Raw genomic sequence first — 23,159 nt, 5'->3', positions numbered from 1 at the left:
TAAGTTTGTCATACTAATTTTATAAAAATATATAATATAATAATTTATTGTCATTATCAGAAATCTTATTTATCATCATGTAAAATATATTAAAGTCTAAAAGATAAAATATTTATTAAATTTATATTATTACTAATTTATTTTATTCACTGTGCGATTTTATTCAAGTGATACATTATAATCTTTATTAATATATAAAATGTAGAGATATTTGAAATATTTTTTAAACTTAAATATTTTTTAGTAATTTTTAAAAATATTTTTAAACTTTATCAACTTTATTCTATTAATGTTTATAAAATTATTAGATGTTTTGGTTCTCACCAAATTTTACTTATTTGTTGTCTAATATTTTATATGATTATTATTTTTATCTCATTGTCATGTAATACTCTAATTTAAAATATACATAATTATAATTTATTTATTATATTTAATATTAAAAAAATGAGAATATGTCTTTTGATATTTATCATTTTCCTTTGTTGTATTTATTATCTTTTTTATAAAATGTAATTAATTAATATTGAAACAGAAAAATAATGTAAACATATCCGTTATTTAATAAAAATGGAAATAAATAAAAATTATATCCATTAAATATGAGAATGAATTTTTAGTTTAAAGACAACGTCATTATCATTCTTAATTAAATGATAATTAAAATAGTGAAAATAGATGATTTAAAAAAAGAAAAATACAATCAAAACATATTTTTTTATTATTTTAATATTTTATATTAAAACCAAAAAAAGAAATTATTTAAAAAAATGATAAAATAAAGTGAGTTATAACTTTTTAATTCTTATTTTAAATATATCATATTAAGAGACTGATAATTAGATTAGAATTTATAACGATAAACTAGTAATTTTGTAATTTTGGAGTTCAAAAATGAAGTGGAATTGAGCCGGATTCACTATGTTACATTCCTATTTTTACTAATCATCATCAATTAAATAACTTATCTTTTTAAACCTTATTTGCTCTCTTCACTTCGTCTTGCCACCAATCCAAAACATAGCCTAAAACATAGGGTAAGTAAAAACTAAAGCTAATAACCCAGAAAGCACTTTATTAGCAATTTATATCAATATTGAAAATGCAGATGTATCATCACATTATATTTTTTTAATATTCTAAATAAGTTATTAAATAAGTGATTTAGAATATTGTCACTTTTCAGAACTTTGAAACGTTAGATTAGATTTTACAAATAAATTATATTATAACAAACTCAGAAAGTAATTATCTATATTTGTTACTACGATATAAGTGAACAAAAAAGTGTTTTTTTTTTACTTAGCTAAAATATAATAAGTTTAATACATTAATTATCTGTATATGTACTCTCATAAAACCCTTCCATTATTAAATAATATATGTTTGGTTATTTCATGTATTTCTAAAGCATTAATTCATGTGTGTGTTGGGTTAGAGATTGATATATATAGAATGAGTTTTGTACTGTATGAAATATACCGATCGGAGTTAATAGTCATTCATGAGCAATTATCAGGTATTAATAGGTCAGATTAATAATACAACTGAAATATTTTGGCGTCTGAGCGGCATCCTCATGAAGTCACGAAGAACCAGATGTGTGCTCGGTCTTGACATCGCTACTTCGGATCAACACCAGGTTTTGCAACAAGAGTAAAAAATTCCATAATAATTTCTAAAGACATGTCTTTTGTTTTGAGGACTTTCAGGAAGGTTCAGACCTCAACTTGCTCAGGTTCTACCAACTCTTAATTTTAAATTATAAATTATAAAATATTATGCACAGGATGATTCAGAAATAGCGTTCAACCTTGTCAGTTCTACCGACTCTTAGTTTTACATTATAAATTATAAAATATTATCTGCAGGAAGGTTCAGACCTCAACTTGGTCATGTTCTACCAACTCTTAATTTTAAATTATAAAATATTATGCACATGATGGTTCAGAGGTGCTTCAACCTTGTCAGGTTCTACCGACTCTTAATTTTAAATTATAAATTATAAAATATTATGCACATGATGGTTCAGAAATGCGTTCAACCTTGTCAGGTTCTATCGACTCTTAGTTTTAAATTATAAATTATAAAATATTATGTGCAACAAGGTTCAGACCTCAACTTGGTCAGGTTCTACCAACTCTTAGTTTTAAATTATAAAATATTATACACATGATGGTTCAGAGCTGCGTTCAACCTTGTCAGGTTCTACCGAATCTTAATTTTAAATTATAAATTATAAAATATTATGCACAGGATGGTTCAGAAATGCGTTCAACCTAGTCAGGTTCTACCGACTCTTAGTTTTAAATTATAAATTATAAAAAATTATGTGCAGGAAGGTTCAGACCTCAACTTGGTCAGGTTCTACCAACTCTTAGTTTTAAATTATAAATTATAAAATATTATGCAAAGGATGGTTCAGAAATGCGTTCAACCTTATCAGGTTCTACCGAATCTTACTTTTGAATTATAAATTATAAAATATTATGTGCAGGAAGGTTCAGACCTCAACTTGGTCAGGTTCTATCAATTCTTAATTTTAAATTATAAAATATTATGGACAGGATGGTTCAGAGCTGCGTTCAACCTTGTCAGGTTATAATGGCCGCTCGGGGGAAGTCAAAAAAATGACCTTAGAAATCCCCACTCAACGCTGGAAGTCAGAAAAATGACTTCAGAAATCCCCGCTCAATGCAGGAAGTTAGAAAAATGACTCATGCCTCAAACCGCTCGGGGGAAGTCAGAAAAATGACCTCATGCCTCAAGACCGTCGGGGGGAAGTCAGAAAAATGACTTCAGAAATCCTACTCAACGCAGGAAGTCCGAAAAATGACTCCTACCTCAAGCCACTTGGGGGGAAGTCAGAAAAATGACTTCAGAAATCCCCGCTCAACGCAGGAAGTCAGAAAAATGACTCTTGCCTCAAGACCGCTCGGGGGAAGTCAGAAAAATGATTTCAGAAATCCCCGCTCAACACAGGAAGTCATAAAAATGACTCCTGCCTCAAGACCGCTCGGGGGAAGTCAGAAAGATGACTTCAGAAATCTTCGCTCAACGCAGGAAGTTAGAAAAATAACTCTGGCCTCAAGCCGCTCGGGGGAAGTCCGAAAAAGGCTTCAGAAATCCCCGCTCAACGCAGGAAGTTCGAAAAAGAACTCTTATGAGTCAACTACTCAATAGGTTCAACTTTATGAGGTTCCAATGTCTTTCCATTATAAAATTAAATTATAAAATATTGAAGGGTTTACTTTATTTTATTTAAAAGCATAATTTTTGGAGTGAAAATCTCTTGCACAGGAAAAAGTGTCAAAGAGAACTCTTAGCATTTTCTGTTCAGTCTAAGGAACAGATCCAAAGAGAACTCCTAGAGTTCGTTGCTCGGTACAGAGAGCAAATGAAGACTTAAAACATCGAAGATAGACTCCCTAAATACAATGTGAGCGACCTCTTTTAAAGCTCATAATAATCCCTACGCACCTCTTTCAAATAAAAGAGCTTGCTTGGGCTTGGAGGACTTATGTACTATATGAAATATACCGATCGGAGTTAATGGTCATTCATGGGCAATTATCAGGTATTAATAGGTCAGATTACCTTACGCTTTACAAATATACGGTATTAATTATTGATTATTGGGTTTGATTCCCTAATGGACTTGACTGCCACAACATCTTTTACTATCCCAATAAATTATATACCTCTTTATGAAACATATCTGACTTGAGCGTCGGAGTGTCTTCTGTAGGTCAACAACCCATTGAAGTGGATCACGTTCTTGGAGAAGATTAAAAATCAAAAGAGAACAGAGCAAGAAAGGACCGAAACAAGTTTGAATGACTTCAATAAGGTTTAATTGAAATCAACTATAGCAAACAATCCCCTCCTAAATAATTGTTATAAGGATAATCAAATTATACGGTGGATTTCTGAAAATTCTACCCTTCACTCTATCTTTTAAATTTATGTTTTCTCATAAATATATAAATAAAAATTATAATTATGTTCTTAAATGATTTAAAAATAAAAAGTATAATAGTTTTTTAAACGAAAAATAATTGTACCAAAATTTATTAATATTTTTTATTTTAATAATTATAGAAAAAAATATACATTTAAAATTAATAAATATGATTATGTAATTTTTTAAATATATTTTTATTGAAATTTTTATGTAATTATTTTTTATTAATTTTAGATATGTTTATTATTTTCTAAATTAGTATTATTTTTGTTAAATAAATATAGTTACTAAATACTTTTGAATGATATATTTATTTATTTTATTTGTAGAATAGTTATTTAAGTTACAATTTTTAATTTCTATTATTATATTTTTCATATTATATATTATATACTATATTTTTATTCTACATCTTAAAATATTTTCAATTTAATTTATAATTAAGAAAAAATAATATATAGTTAAGTATATGTGAAATATTAATTATGATGTTAACTAAAATTAAGTAGTCAAACATAATAATAAAAATTGATATCAGAAAAAATATATTCATTCTGCTCAAGAGTTTCTTCATAAGGTTTCTTAATATTACTTTTTTTTTACATTGGTCTAATAAATTTTCAATATTATTCCTCAAAGTTTATTTGTTCTAATTTTCAAACCGTCTATCAACAAAGTCATAGATATATTTATTAATTTGTTCTTAATTATCACGATTTAGACCATCTTGTATCAAGAATTAAAGTATATCATCTTAAATTTAATAGTCTAAATCAATTAAAGTAATAATTGATATTCTTACTATTATATATTTAATATTTGCTCAAATCAATTAAACTCACTTGAATTTCTCCTCTAATAAATTGCCTGTAAAGTTTTGTTTTTCCCTAAATGAGCCAATTATATATAGCACAGTTCGGCGGAGAAACAACATAAATTGTCATGTAATTCAATTTAACTAAGAAATCCTTATGCATTTGAGGATAAAGTTTTATAATCCAACGGCACCAATCCACTTTAAAGGAAAATCAAGTGATTTCAAGTATGTCACAAGTATTTTCAAGAGGTTTAAATTATAAAATGTTTTAAATGAATTACTTAATTTGACCCTGAAACAATGCATTTGGGATTTAAGTTCATGCTATGTTAAAATACAGACATTAATTAACCCTGCTTAAAAACTACTCCTAGAACAATTTCTAGTTATATTTAGCATAGCACCTTCCATCTTATTCAATTCCTCACAGGAACAAAATAAACCATGTTAGTTCTACAAGAGTGATTTGTTAGAGGTAATTGAACACATAAGAAAATATAATGAGATTAAAAAAGGTATAAAGATTCAAGAGTTTCAAATTTTTTGAAGTTACCGGGAGGAATATAAGACTTAAATCATTCAAAAAGAGTAGCCTTGACAAATTCACAGTCCAAAGTCAAGTTCAGCTCGTTTTAAAACAGCAGTTACTCTACTGTAAAATTCTGGTTCATTTTCCTTTATGTCATCCAATGTTCGTGATTCATGTTCATCCACCTGAGAAACAACAACTACATTAGCTTACAAAAGAGTTAAAACATATCAACAAAGAATTACATTCACTGTTATGCTAGTGAATCTGAGGAGAGAAATGACAATCATTCAATTACCTTATCACAGTATAATGCCCCAAATTAGCGAATTTGATTAGTTATAAGCAAAATTTCTAAAGAGTAGGAAGAAGTTAATATGACTAAGAATCAATGAGAGACAGCCTTCAATCTGGTAAAATTGAAATAATAGGAAACATTCAACTGTAAAAGTGATCTGTCATAAGTCATATATGTTTCCTTTTTGAGAAATTATAAAAATACATTCTCTAAAACATTATTCTGAACACTCTCTGATTGGTTGGAAGTTATTAAAATTCACAACTTTGAGGGCCCCATATAATTTCTCTCCAATGATTTTGTAGTTTTCAAAAACCAACCAGAGAAAATGTGTTCCAAAGAGTTTGTTCCTAACACGTCTTGCTATTTTATGAATCATTGGATAGGATATGCCCTACAGTGGTTTCTCTATTTAACACAGTATACAGATAAAGACACAGTTCCATACCATGAATCGGATTCTTAAAACACAATAAAGCATTGAAGCTTTTGCTGAATATTATGGAATCACTAAATTACCTCTTTGAATTTCAAAAGAATCAGATTTGAAATAGATGCCGGTTTTGTACTGTCCCACCTAAATAAAACATAAATGTACAGAATAGTTATGTATACAAAATTCAAATGAAAAGCGAAAGGATCTACATTTGCTATCATTCTAGAAAACAAGGGGCAAGGAAGTGGTCAAATTACATACGACTGCAACATGTTATACAAAAATGTAAATTCCAATTGCAATACAAATCATAGTTTCCAAAACTCTTATTACTCATTTAAGCACAAATAATTAGTATTATGAGAAAAGTAACATTTTGAAATGTACAATTTTAATGGTGAAAAGAAATGGAAGAGTGCGCTTTAAGAGCACTTCGATACAAAAAGGAATATGAGAAAAACCATAAATAGCTTGAGGAAGAGTGCATATTTAAACTGAAGCAACAGATATAGACACATCAGAGGGCACACGTTTACAGCTCAGAAAAAATGTAACCAAATAAAGTAGCTTGAAAGTGAAAAATAGTTAATCTGAAAATAAAATCATAAGCCACACCATACCTAACAAGCATTAGTTCATTAACCGATCGCCACATTCCTCGCCCAACATCTTTCACATGCTTTTCTCTAGCACTTCTTCCATTCCATAACTCTTTAACAATATACATCACTTCTTCAACATCTATCTATGAAAAGAAAAAGAAAAATGATAAATAAAAGAAGAAATATCCCATTGATTTTTATTTGTCAAACAAACTACTATGTACATGTCAAAACTACAAAAAAATTGACATAAAACTCAATCTACAATTCATACTCTGACGCCACCTTGAAGCTTCTTTTCGGTAAACCAAAAGAAGACCTCTTAGATCGAAGAATAAAGTTAATTTTTTTAGTTTTCCCATTACAAATATGATAAAAGTAACATTGACCAAGCATTCAATGGTAAGGTGTTGATATTAGTATCACATAAATATCGACAGATATTTTAGAAAAAAACTGTTCTTGATTCTAAGTTATTAGAAGTAAGTATGCAGTAAGTTTTTGATAGAAAAAATACTTGAAAAGACATTCTAAATATGCTGAAAGTAAGTAGATTTTGTCTACTATAATTACTTTTGGATCATTAGAAAAGTGAAATTGATGCTGGATAACTTTTTTTGTCAAAATATAGCTGCCTGATAATTAAAAAATTATGGGGTAATGTGCAATTCAATGAATAGAGATGGAATAATGAAACTGATCCTAATTTTTATTTTTATTCGCAGTGAAACAAAAACCAAATGGGAACATTTCATACCAGTACTTCGGTGGATGTTCCATACACTGACTCCTCATGCTCGATAAGGCGTTGATGAAGAGTATGATAATGATCCATATCAAAATTGACTACAGGTTCTGTTTGAACATGAACTCCTGCTAACTCTGTCACAACATAGGAGGCCATGAATTGTCCAAATATTGCAGGGATGGTGCCAAGCACAGGTATGATACGAACCCTAAAACCTGGTATTATCTGGCAAGAGGATCGAGAAGTCAAAACATGCATCCAGCACCTCTAAACGTCATGAGAGAGCAATAGTTTGACGATGTAGAAAATATTATAGGCTTACGTTTTTTTATCACAATTAAACATACATATATATTTATATCTAAAGGGTGATTAAACTAATGAATCCATGAACTTACCTGGTAATCTGAAGGGTTTTCTTCTCCGCTTGGACCCTTAAAGGGAAGCAGCTTAGCTTTGGGTTTTTCTAAAGAAAACACCACAGGGATACCACCTTCAATGCCATGATCTTTCCTCAAACGGTGTCTTACCTGCACAGATATGATTCTAGTGTTAGTTATGTAGCTAGTATTAGAAAGAAGAAACTGAGTGAGGACAGAGAAAGTCATAGTTGAAAGATGAAATCAATCAGCTCTGAGATAAATGCCATCCAGCTAGTATTTGTAGACACACATATGAATTGATTCCCTTTACTGAGAGATTATTGACAACAGTTTTAAAAAAAAAATTGTAAAGAAGTATAACAATTTTCACAGCATTCCAGTTATTTCTTTACCAAATTTCTGTAATTTCTTCTACTGTAAATTTGTCTTTAAATAAAGTGTAAAATTAATATATTTCCCCAAACAAAGAATACTCTCTAAGGTAGTCTTTCCGTGATTTCTTTAAGAGCTTATGGAGCCTTGTTCCCTATGTTTGGAATGCTTGCAACTTTGGTTTCTCAAGTTTCTTTTTCCAATCAAGTTCCTTTAACATAAGCAGATTTAGTCAAGCCATTTATTTTCTTCTATATGATACCCAATTATTATTTTTATTCCACTATTTGGAGTTTATGATGGATCAGAGACATCAAACAATGTTAAAGGTTTATGTTGAGATATTTTAGGAAGTTTTAGATTTTATTCTGTCAATACATTTTAGAAAGTTTCAAATTTTATTCCTATTGGTTTTAATTCTGTATATTGGCTGTACTTTAGTTTTATTATTAGCATATTAATCCCACGGTCTCACGGATTTGTTTCCTAGAACAGGATGTGCTTGTTTTCTAAATTATCCAATCAATATATATATATATATATATATATATATATATATATATATATATATATATATATATGTACACGCACACATATATGTATGTATATATATGCACACATATATGTACGTATATATGTACATATATATGTATGTGTATATATATATCTATGTACATATATATGTATGTGTATATATATATCTATGTACATATATATGTATGTGTATATATATATCTATGTACATATATATGTATGTGTATATATATATCTATGTACATATATATGTATGTGTATATATATATCTATGTACATATATATGTATGTGTATATATATATGTATATACATATATATGTATGTATATATATATATATATATAATGAGACTGAATAAGAGAAAAAGTAATTTCTTCTAATTTTAAGATCATATCAGAGCTCCTGATCCTTGGGAGTCTCTAATCATGTGGTTTAATTGCATGCAGCCTTCATTGCTGCCCCACCTAGGTTACATTGGGTAACACCAACAACAGCAAAGGAACTAAGAGGGTTTCTCTGACTTTCAGGCTATTACTGAAGGTTCTTCTTCTTCTTGGACTATGAAAAGATTGCAGCCCCAATAACAGAATTGTAGAAGAAGGAGAAGGTGTATCACTGGATTAAAGTAACAGCAGCTGCAATTCAGAAACTTAAGCAGGAACATATATTTGCTCCGGTTTTGAGGTTCCCAGACTTCGCACAACCTTTTACCATTGGGATAGATGTTTCTAGAGGAGCTATTAGGGTTGTTTTCTTGCAAAATGGACATCTGATTGCTTACATCAGCAAGACAATGGGACCAAAGTACAAGTTGTTTTATACTTATGAGAAGGGATTTTATGCAGTTTTATTTGCAGTTAAAAAATGGAAACACTATTTATGGAGGCAACATCTCATCATAAAGACTGGTCAAAAAACTCTTCAGCACTTATTGTTACAGTCTCCATCTACTTTGATGCAAAATTGGGGTTTAGATAAACTTATGGGCCGCATATAATACAAAAAGGAAGGCGGAATTCAGAAGCAGATGCACTGTCACGGGTTTGCCATAATGCAAGTTTAGCTACAATACTACGTTTTTCATCTATCTTAATGACTGAAGTCATTGAGTCTTGGAATGCAAATCCAAAATTACATAAATTGGTGGATAAGATTTGCAAAACAACCTTATAAGCAGTACACTTTTGATGGTACCTTGTTGAAAAGAAAAGGTAAGGTGGTCGTAGGTGTTCAACAAGGCTTATGAAACAAAATTCTAAGTCATTTCCATGATTCTCTCGTTGGTGGACATTCTGGAACTGAACTCACTAACTGAAGGATTAAAGAGCAATTTCATTGGAAAGGATTACAAAGGGATGTAAAGAGGTGGATGAGGGAACGTGTCATTTGCCAAAGGTTCAAAGCAATAAACTAGTCACCAGAAGGGCTTCTTCAACCTCTGCCTGTACCTACTAGAGCATGGAAGTCAATCTCTATGGACCTTATCACAAGATTGCCTAACTCCAATGCGAAGAGTGTCATACTAGTAGTATACCATAGATTCACTAAATATACTCATTTCATAGCTTTAGGATACCCATTCAGTGCAATAAAAGTAGCAGAGTTATTCATGAACACAGTGGTGAGATTGCATGCATGACCAGAGGAAATTATTTCGAATAGAGATACAATCTTCTGGAACACCATCTGAAAAGGTTTGATGCAGTTATATGGTGTTAAGCTGTTACGACCCACAGCTTTCCATCCAAAAATTGAAGGACAAACTGAGAACCTAGCAAGTCATTAAAGGCTTACTTGAGATGTGGTAAAGGGAGTATGCTCAAACAGTGGACAGATCACTTAGCAATGACTGAACTACGGTATCATACAAAGTTTCATACAGCCACCCAGATGGCACCTCTTGAGGTTTTATATGGATACGTTCCTACAATTCCTAATTTGGTACATAATGGAGTAACTTTAATTGAGGCCATCAATTACACTGTGCGAACAAGAGAGCAGATTGGAAGAATGCTAAAAGAAAATCTCTGTAAATTTTATCTGTTTCTCTGTTTAAAAATAGGAATAATTCATGTTAGCCAACTTTTGACTTTTGACATTTTAAGAAAAGAAAAACCAACCACAAGTGTAAATTTACTTAAGTTTAAAAATAGCAGAACTTAACTGGCGTGAGAACAATTTAGGGGAGCAAAATCCAAATGAAACAGATAAAAAGTGTAATCGAGCCTACAGACAACTTCAAACCTATACACAAGTTTTTATCATAAGAGGAACAAAAAAGGATCCAGTAAGATATATAACATAGGTTTGACACGGGTAAAAGTGAATATCAATCATACGCTCGAAATAACAGTTGAAAGTAATGACTATATCCAGATAATTCATGTTAGCCATTCAAGAAGATTATCAGGACAAATGCTTAAATAACATTTTGAAAACAGTTTCTCTTAATCAGAAAGTAAAAGAAAACAGGTCCGTATGTATTATGTTATGCTTAAATCACAATACCATTAAATCAACATAAACACAATTCACAAATTTTGCTCAGAAGTCCTGGCAGTAACCATCCACAATCACAAGTATATTGTTTTAATATAAAACTTAATTTTAGTTAATTGGAATGACAGATGACAATATGGAAAATGAGATATCCTGAAATGAAAGAAATAAAACCAAAAGAGAAAGAGCATCTGAAAAAGCTTTCACTACTGTCAAATGTCAAAATTCTAGTGGTCATAAAATCAGCAAGAGGGACCCAAGAATGAAGTATTATTCAAAGTAACCAAGAGGCTAAAAACTTCTCTTTAACAATGATATTATCAATTTTGGTGCGCACAAGGGCAGCTGTGCTTTCTGTACGCATTTTTCATTCAAGTCAGTAAATTGTAATTGGCAGATGGTGTTGAAGAGCAATGCATTAGTTCACTATTGGGATGATTAGGCTATTAGGGCTATTGGGAATGAGAATTAGTGCTAAATTTCCATAATAACTAATCTATATGGTTTAAGCTCTAGAAAATACAATAAAAAGGAGACTTAAAGGAACATTACAGCTCGAGACAATGGATCATTAGTAGACTCTCTCAGATCAGCAATGCGTATTCTTGTTGGATCAGCTCTGGCACCAGCCCCTGTGGCGGATAGAACCTTCAAACCCCTGCGTACACATGCAGCAAGAAGTGCCACCTATGACAAATGACAAACCATGCAATGAAAGATCAAGCTTATGACAATAATATTTGGATATGAATGGCATGATTGTTAATAGTAAGGAGCACAGGATAGGAGAACAATTTTTATCAAGTTTTCCAAAGCCAACCAAGTCATATTGGCATATGTATTACCAATATAAATTATCCATCAGATCACATTCATATATGGATCCCAAAATGTTTCTATTTCACAAGTTAGAAGCTAAAGAATTGAAGGAAAGAAAAGTAAAAGATTATGAATATAAAACAACCATTAGTGCCTGATCATAATACCTCTCACAACAGGGGATTGAGGGATACCTATGTTATATGATAGAATGGCAGCATGAACTTGTAACAATTCAGTCAAGTAGAGAGTAATCTTTAGAGGATACCTTTGTATCAATGTTATCAATACAATCCAATACAAAGTCAGGGTGGCCTGAGAGAATTTCTTCTTCAGTGGATGAATCATATAATAACACTTTGGCATCTACTTGGCACTCTGGAAAGACAGATAAGAAGTACTCCTTAAGGCACTGAGCTTTCGAGATGCCAACATCTGCTCTTGTCGCAACAGCATGTCGATTTAGTGATGAAAGAGAAACCTTCTCATTTAACAAATAAATAAGTACAAAACTGTATGGAAGGCACAGGCTTACAAAAATTCTAGAGATGGGAAAATATGACAGCAAAAGATAGAACTACTTTATCTTTTTTTACTCTGTTTTACCAAATACAGCTTAATAATATTGTTAACAAGATTTTAGCTGCGATTCTTCAGCCATGCACTAAAGTAATTAACAATAAAGGCTCGTATAAATTGACATTTAACGTGAATAGAGTAACTACTAAAATACCATTCATGATAGCTAATAAGCAAAGAACCAAGTAACCCAAATCTTTTTTCCAATCTAAACTCCAGTTTCTTAAGTAAACTATAATAGTTGATAAATTTACATTTTTTAGTCTTTAAAGTAGTATATTCCGAAACTATGAGTATTATGTAGCCATACCATTTAAGCACATAAAATACAGAACTTCTAGCCAAAATGAAGAAAGGAAGCTGTAAATAACATTGATATTAGAGTCATAACATCCATATCACAATGTAAATAAATAAAACTTCACAGTTTGTGTTAGGGGTTGGAAGGTGTATGAGAGAAAAAAGGTTTAGGAGAGAAGGTGAAGACCGAACGGTGGAGGAAGGAAGACCAAACTGGACGGTGATAGAGGAATTATTGGATGAATTAAGGGGAGTTAGGTATTTCTCTAAAGTAGATTTAAAGGCCGGATAGCACCAGATTTGGATGGGAGAAGGGGATATTGAGAAGACGGCCTTCAAGACTCACCAAGGCCATTATGAATTCATGGTGATGCCGTTCGGCCTTACTAACGCACCAACAACCTTTCAGAGTGCGATGAACGGTCTGATGCAGCCCTATCTATGAAAATTTGTGCTATTATTTTTTGATGACATATTGGTGTATAGCCGAACGTGGGAGGAGAATTTGGAGCGTATCGGGTTAGTGTTGAGGAAGCTGGAGGAGAACAGTTGGGTGGCTAACAGGAAGAAATGCGAATTTGGCAGGACCCAGATAAGATATTTGGGGCTTTTGATCTCAGAAAGCGGGGTGGAGATGGATCAGGATAAGGTGAAGGCAGTGATGGATTGGGAAAGACCCAAGACGTTGAAAGCCTTAAAGGGGTTTCTGGGCTTGACGAGGTACTACAGGCGTTTCATGAAGGATTATGGGAAGATTGCCAAACCATTGACCAAACGGCTTAAAAAGGGGCAGTTCATATGGACCGAGCAAGCTGATGTGGCCATGACTCGATTGAAGGAGGTCGTGACTACTGCACCAGTATTGATTCTACCTGACTTTGACCAACCTTTCCATATTGAGTGTGATGCTTCGGGAGGAGGAGGAGCGGTTCTCACTCAAGGAAAAAGACCCATTGCTTTCTTCAGCAAAGCATTGTCAGAGGGATCGTTGAATAAATCGGTATACAAAAAGGAACTCATGGCTCTGGTCATGGCCATACAGCACAAGAGACCCTATCTCTTGGGCCAAAGATTTGTGGTTCACACAGACCAAAGGAGCCTCTAATACATATTAGAGCAACGCATCACCACTCAGAACCAGCATAATTGGATCGCAAAGCTCCTGGGATATGATTTTGAAATTGTGTATAAAACAGGGGCTACCAACAGGGTTGCAGATGCTCTATCTCGAAAAAAAGAGGAAGGTACGGAGGATGAGAAGGAATTGAGGGTGGTCGCCAGGCCTTGTTGGCAAGACTTTGGAGAGATTCTAAAGGAGGTTGAGGCGGATGAAGCTTTGAAGAAGGTAATGGAAGATCTCGAGAAGGACCCCAACTCACACCCATCTTTTACCATGGAGCATGGCAGACTGCACTACAAGGGGAGACTGGTGATCTCGACTCAGTCCGCCTGGGTTCCTAAGCTAATAGGTGAGTTCCACATTACTCAGACAGGGGGGCATTCAGGGGTATACCATCACTTTACTGGATAAGGATGAAGAAAGTAGTAACTGATTTCGTTGCAAGCTGCCTGGTGTGCCAACAACATAAGTTCCTGTCATCTTCTCCACAGGGGTTGCTACAACCCTTGCCCATACCCAACGCTATTTGGGAGGAAGTAAGCATGGATTTTATAATAAAGTTGCCCAAATCTCAAGGGTATGATGCCATACTGGTAGTGGTGGACCGCCTCAGCAAATATGGGCACTTCATCCCACTGAAACATCCCTATTCCGCCCGTACAATAGCTGAGGTATTTGTTAAGGAGGTTGTCAGGTTGCATGGGGTACCAATGTCTATTGTTAGCTACAGAGATCCATTGTTTTTAAACATTTTCTGGAAGGAGCTGTTTAAAATGCAGGGTACCCAATTACAAATGAGCACTGCCTATCATCCTGAATCGGACAGGTAGACTGAGGTGCTGAATAGGGTGTTGGAGGGTTATCTGAGATGTTTTTGCTCAGAACAACCAAAGGGGTGGAGTTCAATGCTACTATGGGCCGAGTATTGGTACAATACTAGCTACCAAGAAGCAGCAGGGTGCACTTCGTTTGAAACAGTATATGGGAGATCTCCTCCTTCTCTGCACCGTTTCGTACCAGGGGAAACCTTAGTGGAAGTTGTTGGCCAGGAGCTGCAGACAAGGGATGAAGCACTGAAGCAGCTAAAGTTTCATTTATCACGTGCTCAAACAGGCCAATAAAAAAAAAGAGACCAGTAGATGTAGAGGTGGGAGATTGGGTGTACTTGAAGATCAGACCGCACAGGCAAACTTCTATGCCGACCAGACTACACCCTAAGCTAGCCGCTCGGTATTTTAGGCCTTTCCAAGTCACACAGAAGGTCGGAGAGGTGGCTTTTAAGCTCCAATTACCGGACACTGCATGGATACATCCAGTATTCCATGTATCCCAGTTGAAGAAGGCGGTAGGGGAACAAAAGGTGGAGAAGGAATTGCCAATAGACTTGCAAGGGGAAGGGCCGTCTTTTTGGCCTATTCGAATTTTGGATAAGAGACAGATTCAACAAGGGGAGGACGAGGTGCAACAAGTGTTAATAGAATGGCAAGAAGGGGGACCGGACGGAGCAACCTGGGAGGATGCAATAACTATCAAAGAGCAATATCCAGATTTCAACCTTGAGGACAAGGTTGATCATCAGGCGGTGGGTAATGTTAGGGGTTGGAAGGTGTATGAGAGAAAATGGTTTAGGAGAGAAGGAGAAGACCGAACGGTGGAGGAAGGAAGACCAAACCGAACGGTGAAAGGCAGGGGAAGTTCAGGCCGAACGATGGAAGACAAGGAGGAGTCGAGCCAAATGGCCAAAGGCAGTAGCGGAGCGATGGGGAGCAGCCGACTGGTTGAAGAGTGACTATCCTAACTGGGACAACAGTTAGGATAGGCGGAAAGTAATTATAGTAAATAGAGCCATATCCTAGGAAAATATTGTTAATTACGGTAATTAGAGTAGTATCCTAGGGAAATATTGTTAATTACGGTAATTAGAGCAGTATTCCAGGGAAATACTATTAGTTACGGTAATTAGAGTAGTATCCTAAGGAAATATTCAGTATAAGTTAATTACAGTAATTAGAAGTATATCCTAGGAAAATAATAATTATAAATAAAGCCCTGACGCTATGGTTTACGACATGCTTTTGGTTATTGAGTTTTGTAAAGGAGGTTAAACTCCTTAGTGACTGAAAGAGGTTATGCTCCCAGTTATTGTTTGCTTTCTTTGATTCAAATATTTCTATCAATAAAAGAGATTTATTCAGTTACTGTTCTTTCGATTTACTGTGAGAGTTGAGGGTTATCTTTCTACCTACGATCGTGGCTAGTTACGTCTCCAACACGGATAGGTAACAGTTTGGTGGCAACGAAGTTTTGTAGATGACACATTAAACATTAAGGAGTGAATCAATCTGAGAAAAAACCTGGTCAAAGTCAACAAGAAGAAGCTTGCCAATCCCTGATCTCAAGAGCATAGTAGCAGCATGACTACCGACACCTCCAAGACCAATGACCACTACATATGATCCAGTCACTTTTTGCTGAGATTCAAAGCCAAAAAACTGAATGTTCCTAGTTACGGCATAAAAAAATCCAAAAAACAATTTGATTAACAGAAGTCCAAGAAAAGATAGACATATCAAGAAAGTACCATCCATATACGTTTGATGTACATAATGTTGAGTAGAATAGATATATGCATACACACACACAAATATATATATATATATATATAATGACAACAATTGTAAAATGGGCATTTAAGCATTGCAGGAGATGTGTTGGTAGTCCCAAAAATAAAAGAGAAGAAATATTCCACCAGTCAAACTAACCTCTTTTTTTTTGGTTTCTTCTTATCTCAGTAATTCACATCAAGCAATGAAAATTCTGCCTTGATGGCAAAAAGTTGTCTTTCAAAATAGAATCAATGTAATAATATTTCATAGGTTATCCATGATATTGGGAGTTGTGGGACAACATGTAAAGTGCAAAATTTCTATGCAAGGAAAAAATATTTCATGCCATTTCGAACCTTTATTAAACATCAAACAGTAACTGTAAAAACTAGCACCAAGCATAGTCCAACTATTTTGGTAATTGACGCATGAGCTCTAAATCTTCTTAGACCGCCAAAAGATCTCACAGTCTAATTGAAACAATATTGCAGGTGCTTCTTAGATAATTTTTTACCAATTAACTCAACAATGTAGAACACAGTTACAGTCAGAAATAAGCTCAGAGAAAATGCTACATTAAATTTATTGGCAACCACTTGCAATACCTAGTTAGCTGTTCTGAAACAATCTCATCTTTCAGAAGATCTTCGTTAACCACCCTATCATTTTTCTTTCCAGAAATAGAGCATCCCTCAACACCTGCATGAGACACAAAGTCCAACACTTATAAGGACACTTAGAGAAGCAGTCTTATTAATTTCCCGATGTGAAAGTAGGATTAAGTAGATAGGAGCATTAGTCACATTGAAACTTGTTTCTAACAGGTTTATACAGTCTGCATTTGTATCGGTAGTTAGCCTGACTTCCTATAAAAGAGAATATAAATGATCTAACAAGTCAATTATAGTCTATTAATAATTAACATAGGAATTCAATAAAACTATCTGAAATCTTAGAGAAAAAACACGGGAATAACTACTTGTAGTACTTGAAATTGGTTAGTTAATACTTTAAGGGATAGATAATAACATTTAGGATACATGGGTAACAGAACAAACTAGCCAAAGTCTATAAAAAGCACCTCTCACCCTGAGCAAAGACACTCAACTCTAAATGCTCTATCTAGAAAACCTAAAATACAATATCAAGGTACTTTTGGCCAGAAAAACATTGAACGATGACCTCAAACTAATACATTTACAAGGAATACCAGTTCTACAATAACTAAGATTTAAGGAACTGTCTTACGAATGCAATTTTTTTTTTTCCTTTTGCTAATTATAAAGTAAAGAAAAAAAAAATGCAAAACCCATTACCTACTAAACAAACTATAAAACTTGGTATTTAAATTCGATCTCCTCGTATCTCCGTTTCATTCCTCTCTATTTCCGCTGAAACAAACATAGGACAAGAAACTAACCATTGACATGTGTGTCACTAATTGCAACTTCAACTCTCCACTATTGATGAGTGATGAGTATGCGAGTGAATGTGCAATTTTTATAATCAAAGATTTTAATTAGGCAAATACCGAAAGGGAGACGTTCAGAAGCAGGAATAAATAGAGTCATCATAACAAAAGAAGTGGAGACAAATTGGTCAACAGCCATTCACTGCACTGTTAAAATCCATTCTTTCAGGCCACTTACCATTGAGATCAGCCGGAACATTCTTACTGCACTGCGATACACCTCTTCTGCAAACATCACAGCAAGCATTCAGTAGCATCCAAAGTACAGTAAAAAAAAAAGTATCCCTTTGATTAATGACTCTAAAGTTAAACAACTTGATCCAACCAACCCATCACCTTTTACGACACTCAATTATCGCAAAGTTTCAAATTGTAAGCAATAACGTTGTTTTTGCACCAGCCCTTCCTTTGTGGGTTCCAACAACCAAAGGACCAGTCAGTATACACACATACATATACACACACACACACACACACATATATATATATATATACACACACACATACATACATATGTAAGAAAAAAAAAAAAAAAGTAGTTCAGCTCAGATAGTTAACAAGAGGAGATTAAAAGGGTAAAGAAGAAGTTGCATACTTTTGAGATTGAAGAAGCCTAAGAAGAAAGAAGGTAGATACAGAGCCCAAGAGAGCTCCTCCTCCCACCAATGCCAAATATTTCCCTCTGTCCATTTTCTCTCTCCTTGCTAAAACCCCCTAAACACAACTAATTCTAGAGGTTTTATTTCGGGTCCAATTAACCGGGTCGGGTTAAATTACCCTGTTTCAATTCGGACCCTTGTCTCTTTTCTCGAGGTAAATTGAAAATTTTGAACAACAATAATATATAAAACAAGGGTTCAACAATTTCTTGGGTGTGTTGAGGGTTCCGTTTGTTGCGTTTTCAATCTTTTCCCCTTACGCCACATTCTTCTTCTGCTTACGAGCAGGAACATGGATGCTCCGGACAAGAAGAAGGCATTGTCTCGTGTTAGCTTTAGTTTTAAGAAGAAAGAGAAGTACCCTGTATTCCCCCTAGTGAGGTTTGCACTTCTTCACGCATCTATCTCTAACTTCAATTTTCCTTTTTTTTTTCTTCTTACACCTTTGCTTATGGAAGTGATTATTTGTTACCTTATGTTGATTTAATTGCAAACACAGCCGTCATGATTTTTTTTCTAAGTGTTTTGTTCTTTACTTGTGAATGACGCACTAGTCTCTAAAAACCTTCTGCTTATGCATTGAGTTATGTCCGTTTTTGGATTTGGTTGATTTTCTGGTAAAATGTGTTGGCAGCTATGTTTGAGTATACAACTTGAAAGTATTATTTCTCAAGATGTGTTTCATTTTGTATGCTATAGCCTGTTTAGATAAACTGCTTATAGAAGAGGGAAATAAGAAGGGAGAATATATTTAGCTTTTTCATGTTGTGCATTTTATATTTTGGAGAAGTTCATTGCAAAGTGATTCTGTAAATGTCATGTGTACTAGTTGATTTTAACTTATACCTAAGATGATTTTGACTTTCCTGTGTTTATGTAATTACAGGTATAATGAACTTCGGCAGCCTGTTTGCCAGGTATGTGGTGTGGTTATGTTGGAGCCTATACGTTCACACCTGGCTTCTCCTGAGCATCACGAGGTAATGAATGGTATTTGGTTAGTTCTCTCTGTGCTATTCTCAAAACTTCTGACTTACGTTTAGATGCTCCTATCATATGATTTGTTGAAGAGTACTTTCTTATATCGTTTTTTTCCCCTTTGTTGTTTCCCAACCTCTCTCGCCCCCATCGAAAATGAGCTTATATTTTGGCATGATTATTATGGGCAGGAAATGAAAAAACGGAATACTAATACTACTGCATCGGCTGACCATAACAATGCAAAGCCACTTACTGGTACCAACTCTCCCAAGGCTAATAGAGAACAACCTCAAGATACAGAACACCAACTGCCAGAATGTTCACAAAATGTGCCTCAACATCAGTCACTGTCGACGCTTCCAAGAGATTTTTGTGATGACAGTGGTAAAATAAGGACAAGATCTGGTACGAATTGGTTTAGAAAATGATGCTTTATGTGTTTTCTCTTGTGCACTAAATCATAGAGAGTTGCAGTTGCATCCCACACTACTGATAGTGATATTTTTTCATGCATACATCTTTTGTGCAAAGATATATAATATCTAGCATTTAAAATTACTGGTGTGATTCTTTATTTTTCTCTCTGAGGTTCCAATTCTTTTGTCACATAAATGATAGGGAATTTCCTAGACTGGAGTCTCTTTTTTGGGGTCTCATTGGCAATGTTCATTTGTTATCTTAAAATTCTTTCCATCTTTGGATCCCCATCTGTGGAATGCTCTATTTAAGGCATAATCTTGCATTTGCCTAGGTACTTCACTGTTTTAATCAGAAGCAGTACTTTTATCGTCGTGACCTTGGTGTCAAAGCCATGACTTGAAGACATGAAGTCTGAAAACCTTTTCTGAAGTCTGAAAACTAATACTACCTAATACTCCCTTCAACGAGGCTGGTATGTCTCCACACCCACCAAGTGGAGCTTTTTGGTGCTTACAAAAACGAAAGAAGAATTGAAAAACTTTTCCAATTTACCTAAATAATTTTTATGGCATTTTTCATTAAATATCCAAAGGCTGAAACTTTCTCCCTTTGGCACATCCAATATAATTCATGCATTTTATTTCAACATTTTTATCATATATTTAACCGAAGTCATTTTCTTTGTAGTTTCAAAAGTAACCGAAATGATGGACCCTCCTAAAGATCAAGAATACGGGGAATCCAACAACGGCTGTGTAAAGGTGAAATCCAAGATTTCACATTCCATCCATGAATCATTTACATCTTCAAGACGTGGAAGACCACGAAAAACGAAGGTAATTGCCATCCAAAATCTTTGAAATATTCCATAAAATTCACTGCATTGGCTTCTGATGAAATTCTTCTTGCTCCCAGCCTACCAAGTTCATAATCAACCAGACTCCCAATCCCCCATCAACACCCCGGAGATCCAAAAGAATAAAGCATGTGGCAGATAGAAGTGCCGACCATGTGCCTGAAGCATCGTCATCTGAGGAATTATTGAAGGACAAACTAATTGCATTACTGAAGGTAAAATTACTTACATCACTACTTGTCAAAGTACCTCTACTTCTTAATCACTATAACATTTAATTCTATCATAACAGAGGCGTACTGCAGAGACTTCCCTAGTCAATGGCAAAGAGAGTTTCCAAGTAGATGGCAAAGAGAGTTCCCCAGTAGATGACAAAGAAGCCTCTTCGGATATCGACCCCTTAGTAATCTACAAAAGAAAAAGACTACCTCGGAAGCGGTATTATGGTCAAACGAGCAAGACTACAAAGAAAACTGCTCCCAGAAAGGTTCCAACTGCTGCAATTACTAGCTCTACTACTGGTTTACCCCCTCATCATGATCCTCCTGCAGCTGCTCCAGTCAATGTTGATACTCCTCACGTTGAAAATACAAATACTGCTGAGCCAATATTCAGTGAAAGACTTGTCGAAGAGGTGGAGAAGGTTAACCCTGCCCCAGCCAATGCACAAGAGCAGGTTGCTTCCAGCAAGGCTGAAGATTCTCCAGATCAAGTGGACCCAAAGGCTGATGAAGTCTCTTCTGGAAACACCCCACTCGATGTAGAAGCCATAGACAAAATGATCGAAGATGACCCTTTGAGTGCCATTGAAAATATCCTGACGGGGAAGGTTTCCATTTTTTCCAAAACTCCACAATCTGCTACTCTGTCAGAACCATCAGAAGCTCAAAGCTCCCCTACAGATATTCTGTCAAAAGAGCTAAAAGACTTGATGCAGACGTTCAGCTTAGGTGATTTTGTTACAGACTATGAACAATTATCAAAAGTCCTACTTATTCTTGAAGAGTTGCAGAAGAATGAGAATTTACTTTCTCTTGCCCAGCAAACATTCATGAGGACATTCAGACTCTTCTTCAACAGTGCTGTTGCTCACCACAAAGAATCTTGTACAGTTGGAATAAAGAAAGTCAAGTTGAACCGAGCTAAAGAAGATATACTTCACAAACTGCAAGAAACTAAACATGCACAAGAGCAAATCACAACGTCCATTTCAATTGCCAACATCAGGGTCAATGAAATATCTTCTTCTATTGAACAACTTGAAGAACAATTATCTAAACTGAAGGAAGAGAGAGAGACCTTTCAGTTGGCTATAAATGAAGGCGAGAAACAAAGGGAGACATTGAAGAATGATAGCATCTTATGGGCTCACCATACTAAAGACCTGGTTTTTGATCTTGCAGGCATTGAGGCAAAAGAAAAAGCCCTTCGACAGCAACTTGAAGCAGACAAAGATGCATATAACCAATTTAAGGCATCCTTTCCTTTTTAATTTACATTCTGAACTAGTTGTAGTAATAATTAATTACAATGTTATGTTTAATTCTGTATTAGACCTGGTTAAGTGCAGAACTGTAGAATTATAACTTGGTTACAAAATCAGTGGACGAAAATTTAACGATTTCAAAATGTAATGTCATGTTAATATTGTATTACTTGTCACCTTAAACTAGTTGGTTGTCATTATTTCATGAATTCTACGTTTCATGTCTACTTTTGTTTCCACCCGCTATCACTTTAAAATTCGATATGTCACATTATCTTTTTATTTATAGAAAACTTATAAAGTATTTTGAACAAACTAACTAGAATTTATCCCGTTTAAAGAATTCTAACATCAGGAAGATTATTTGAAAATATTTTCTCCATATCAAATGGCATGTTGATAAGTTTAGTATTTAGTATGCAGCTAGAAGGTTACCTTGCAAAGCAATATAACAAAACATTGTCATTAGGTAGGATTATTTTGAGTTAAATATTTTGCAGTCCCTAGACTTGAAATAAAATTATAATTCGCTTATATATCAATTTTGATACAAAACTCTATACTTGTAGGGATGATGATGAATTTTTACCTTAAAAATGAATATAAAATAATGAAATTTATTCTCATTCTGTTAGTTTTCATTCTTAAACACAATCTTGTTTAATTAGATTATTTAGGGT

General features: G+C 34.1%; 2 protein-coding genes across 4 annotated transcripts; one reads left to right on the top strand and one right to left on the bottom strand.

Moving 5' to 3' along the window:
• Nucleotides 1–5,260: 5,260 nt before the first annotated feature.
• Nucleotides 5,261–18,786, bottom strand: LOC124829063 (NAD(P)-binding Rossmann-fold superfamily protein). The gene is made up of 11 exons (XM_047302507.2): nucleotides 18,673–18,786; nucleotides 18,256–18,302; nucleotides 17,212–17,305; nucleotides 16,355–16,502; nucleotides 12,270–12,482; nucleotides 11,735–11,869; nucleotides 7,793–7,924; nucleotides 7,404–7,619; nucleotides 6,665–6,789; nucleotides 6,128–6,185; nucleotides 5,261–5,495 (listed from the first exon to the last, which is right to left on the bottom strand). Exons 1-11 carry the CDS (start codon nucleotides 18,765–18,767, stop codon nucleotides 5,385–5,387), a joined length of 1,374 nt encoding a protein of 457 aa, XP_047158463.1. The 5' UTR covers nucleotides 18,768–18,786; the 3' UTR covers nucleotides 5,261–5,384.
• On the top strand, nucleotides 18,592–22,688 carry LOC124829062 (uncharacterized). 3 transcript variants are annotated; one of them, XM_088092724.1, is made up of 7 exons: nucleotides 18,592–18,705; nucleotides 19,025–19,117; nucleotides 19,623–19,716; nucleotides 19,906–20,122; nucleotides 20,825–20,973; nucleotides 21,053–21,208; nucleotides 21,286–22,688. In XM_088092724.1, exons 2-7 carry the CDS (start codon nucleotides 19,029–19,031, stop codon nucleotides 22,483–22,485), a joined length of 1,905 nt encoding a protein of 634 aa, XP_087948850.1. In that variant the 5' UTR covers nucleotides 18,592–18,705; nucleotides 19,025–19,028; the 3' UTR covers nucleotides 22,486–22,688. The 3 variants fall into 3 exon arrangements, with proteins under 3 accessions (XP_087948850.1, XP_047158461.2, XP_047158459.2); XM_047302505.2 differs by lacking the exon at nucleotides 18,592–18,705 and adding an exon at nucleotides 18,753–18,890; XM_047302503.2 differs by lacking the exon at nucleotides 18,592–18,705 and having other exon boundaries at nucleotides 18,938–19,117.
• The last annotated feature ends 471 nt before the right edge of the window (nucleotides 22,689–23,159 follow it).

This window comes from Vigna umbellata, chromosome 1 (genome assembly GCF_029865625.1).
Source record: "Vigna umbellata cultivar VRB3 chromosome 1, Vumbellata_1.0, whole genome shotgun sequence".
NCBI classification, from domain to species: domain Eukaryota; kingdom Viridiplantae; phylum Streptophyta; class Magnoliopsida; order Fabales; family Fabaceae; genus Vigna; species Vigna umbellata.
Note: the sequence above shows the minus strand (reverse complement) of the source record. Positions and strands in the feature narration are given on the sequence as shown.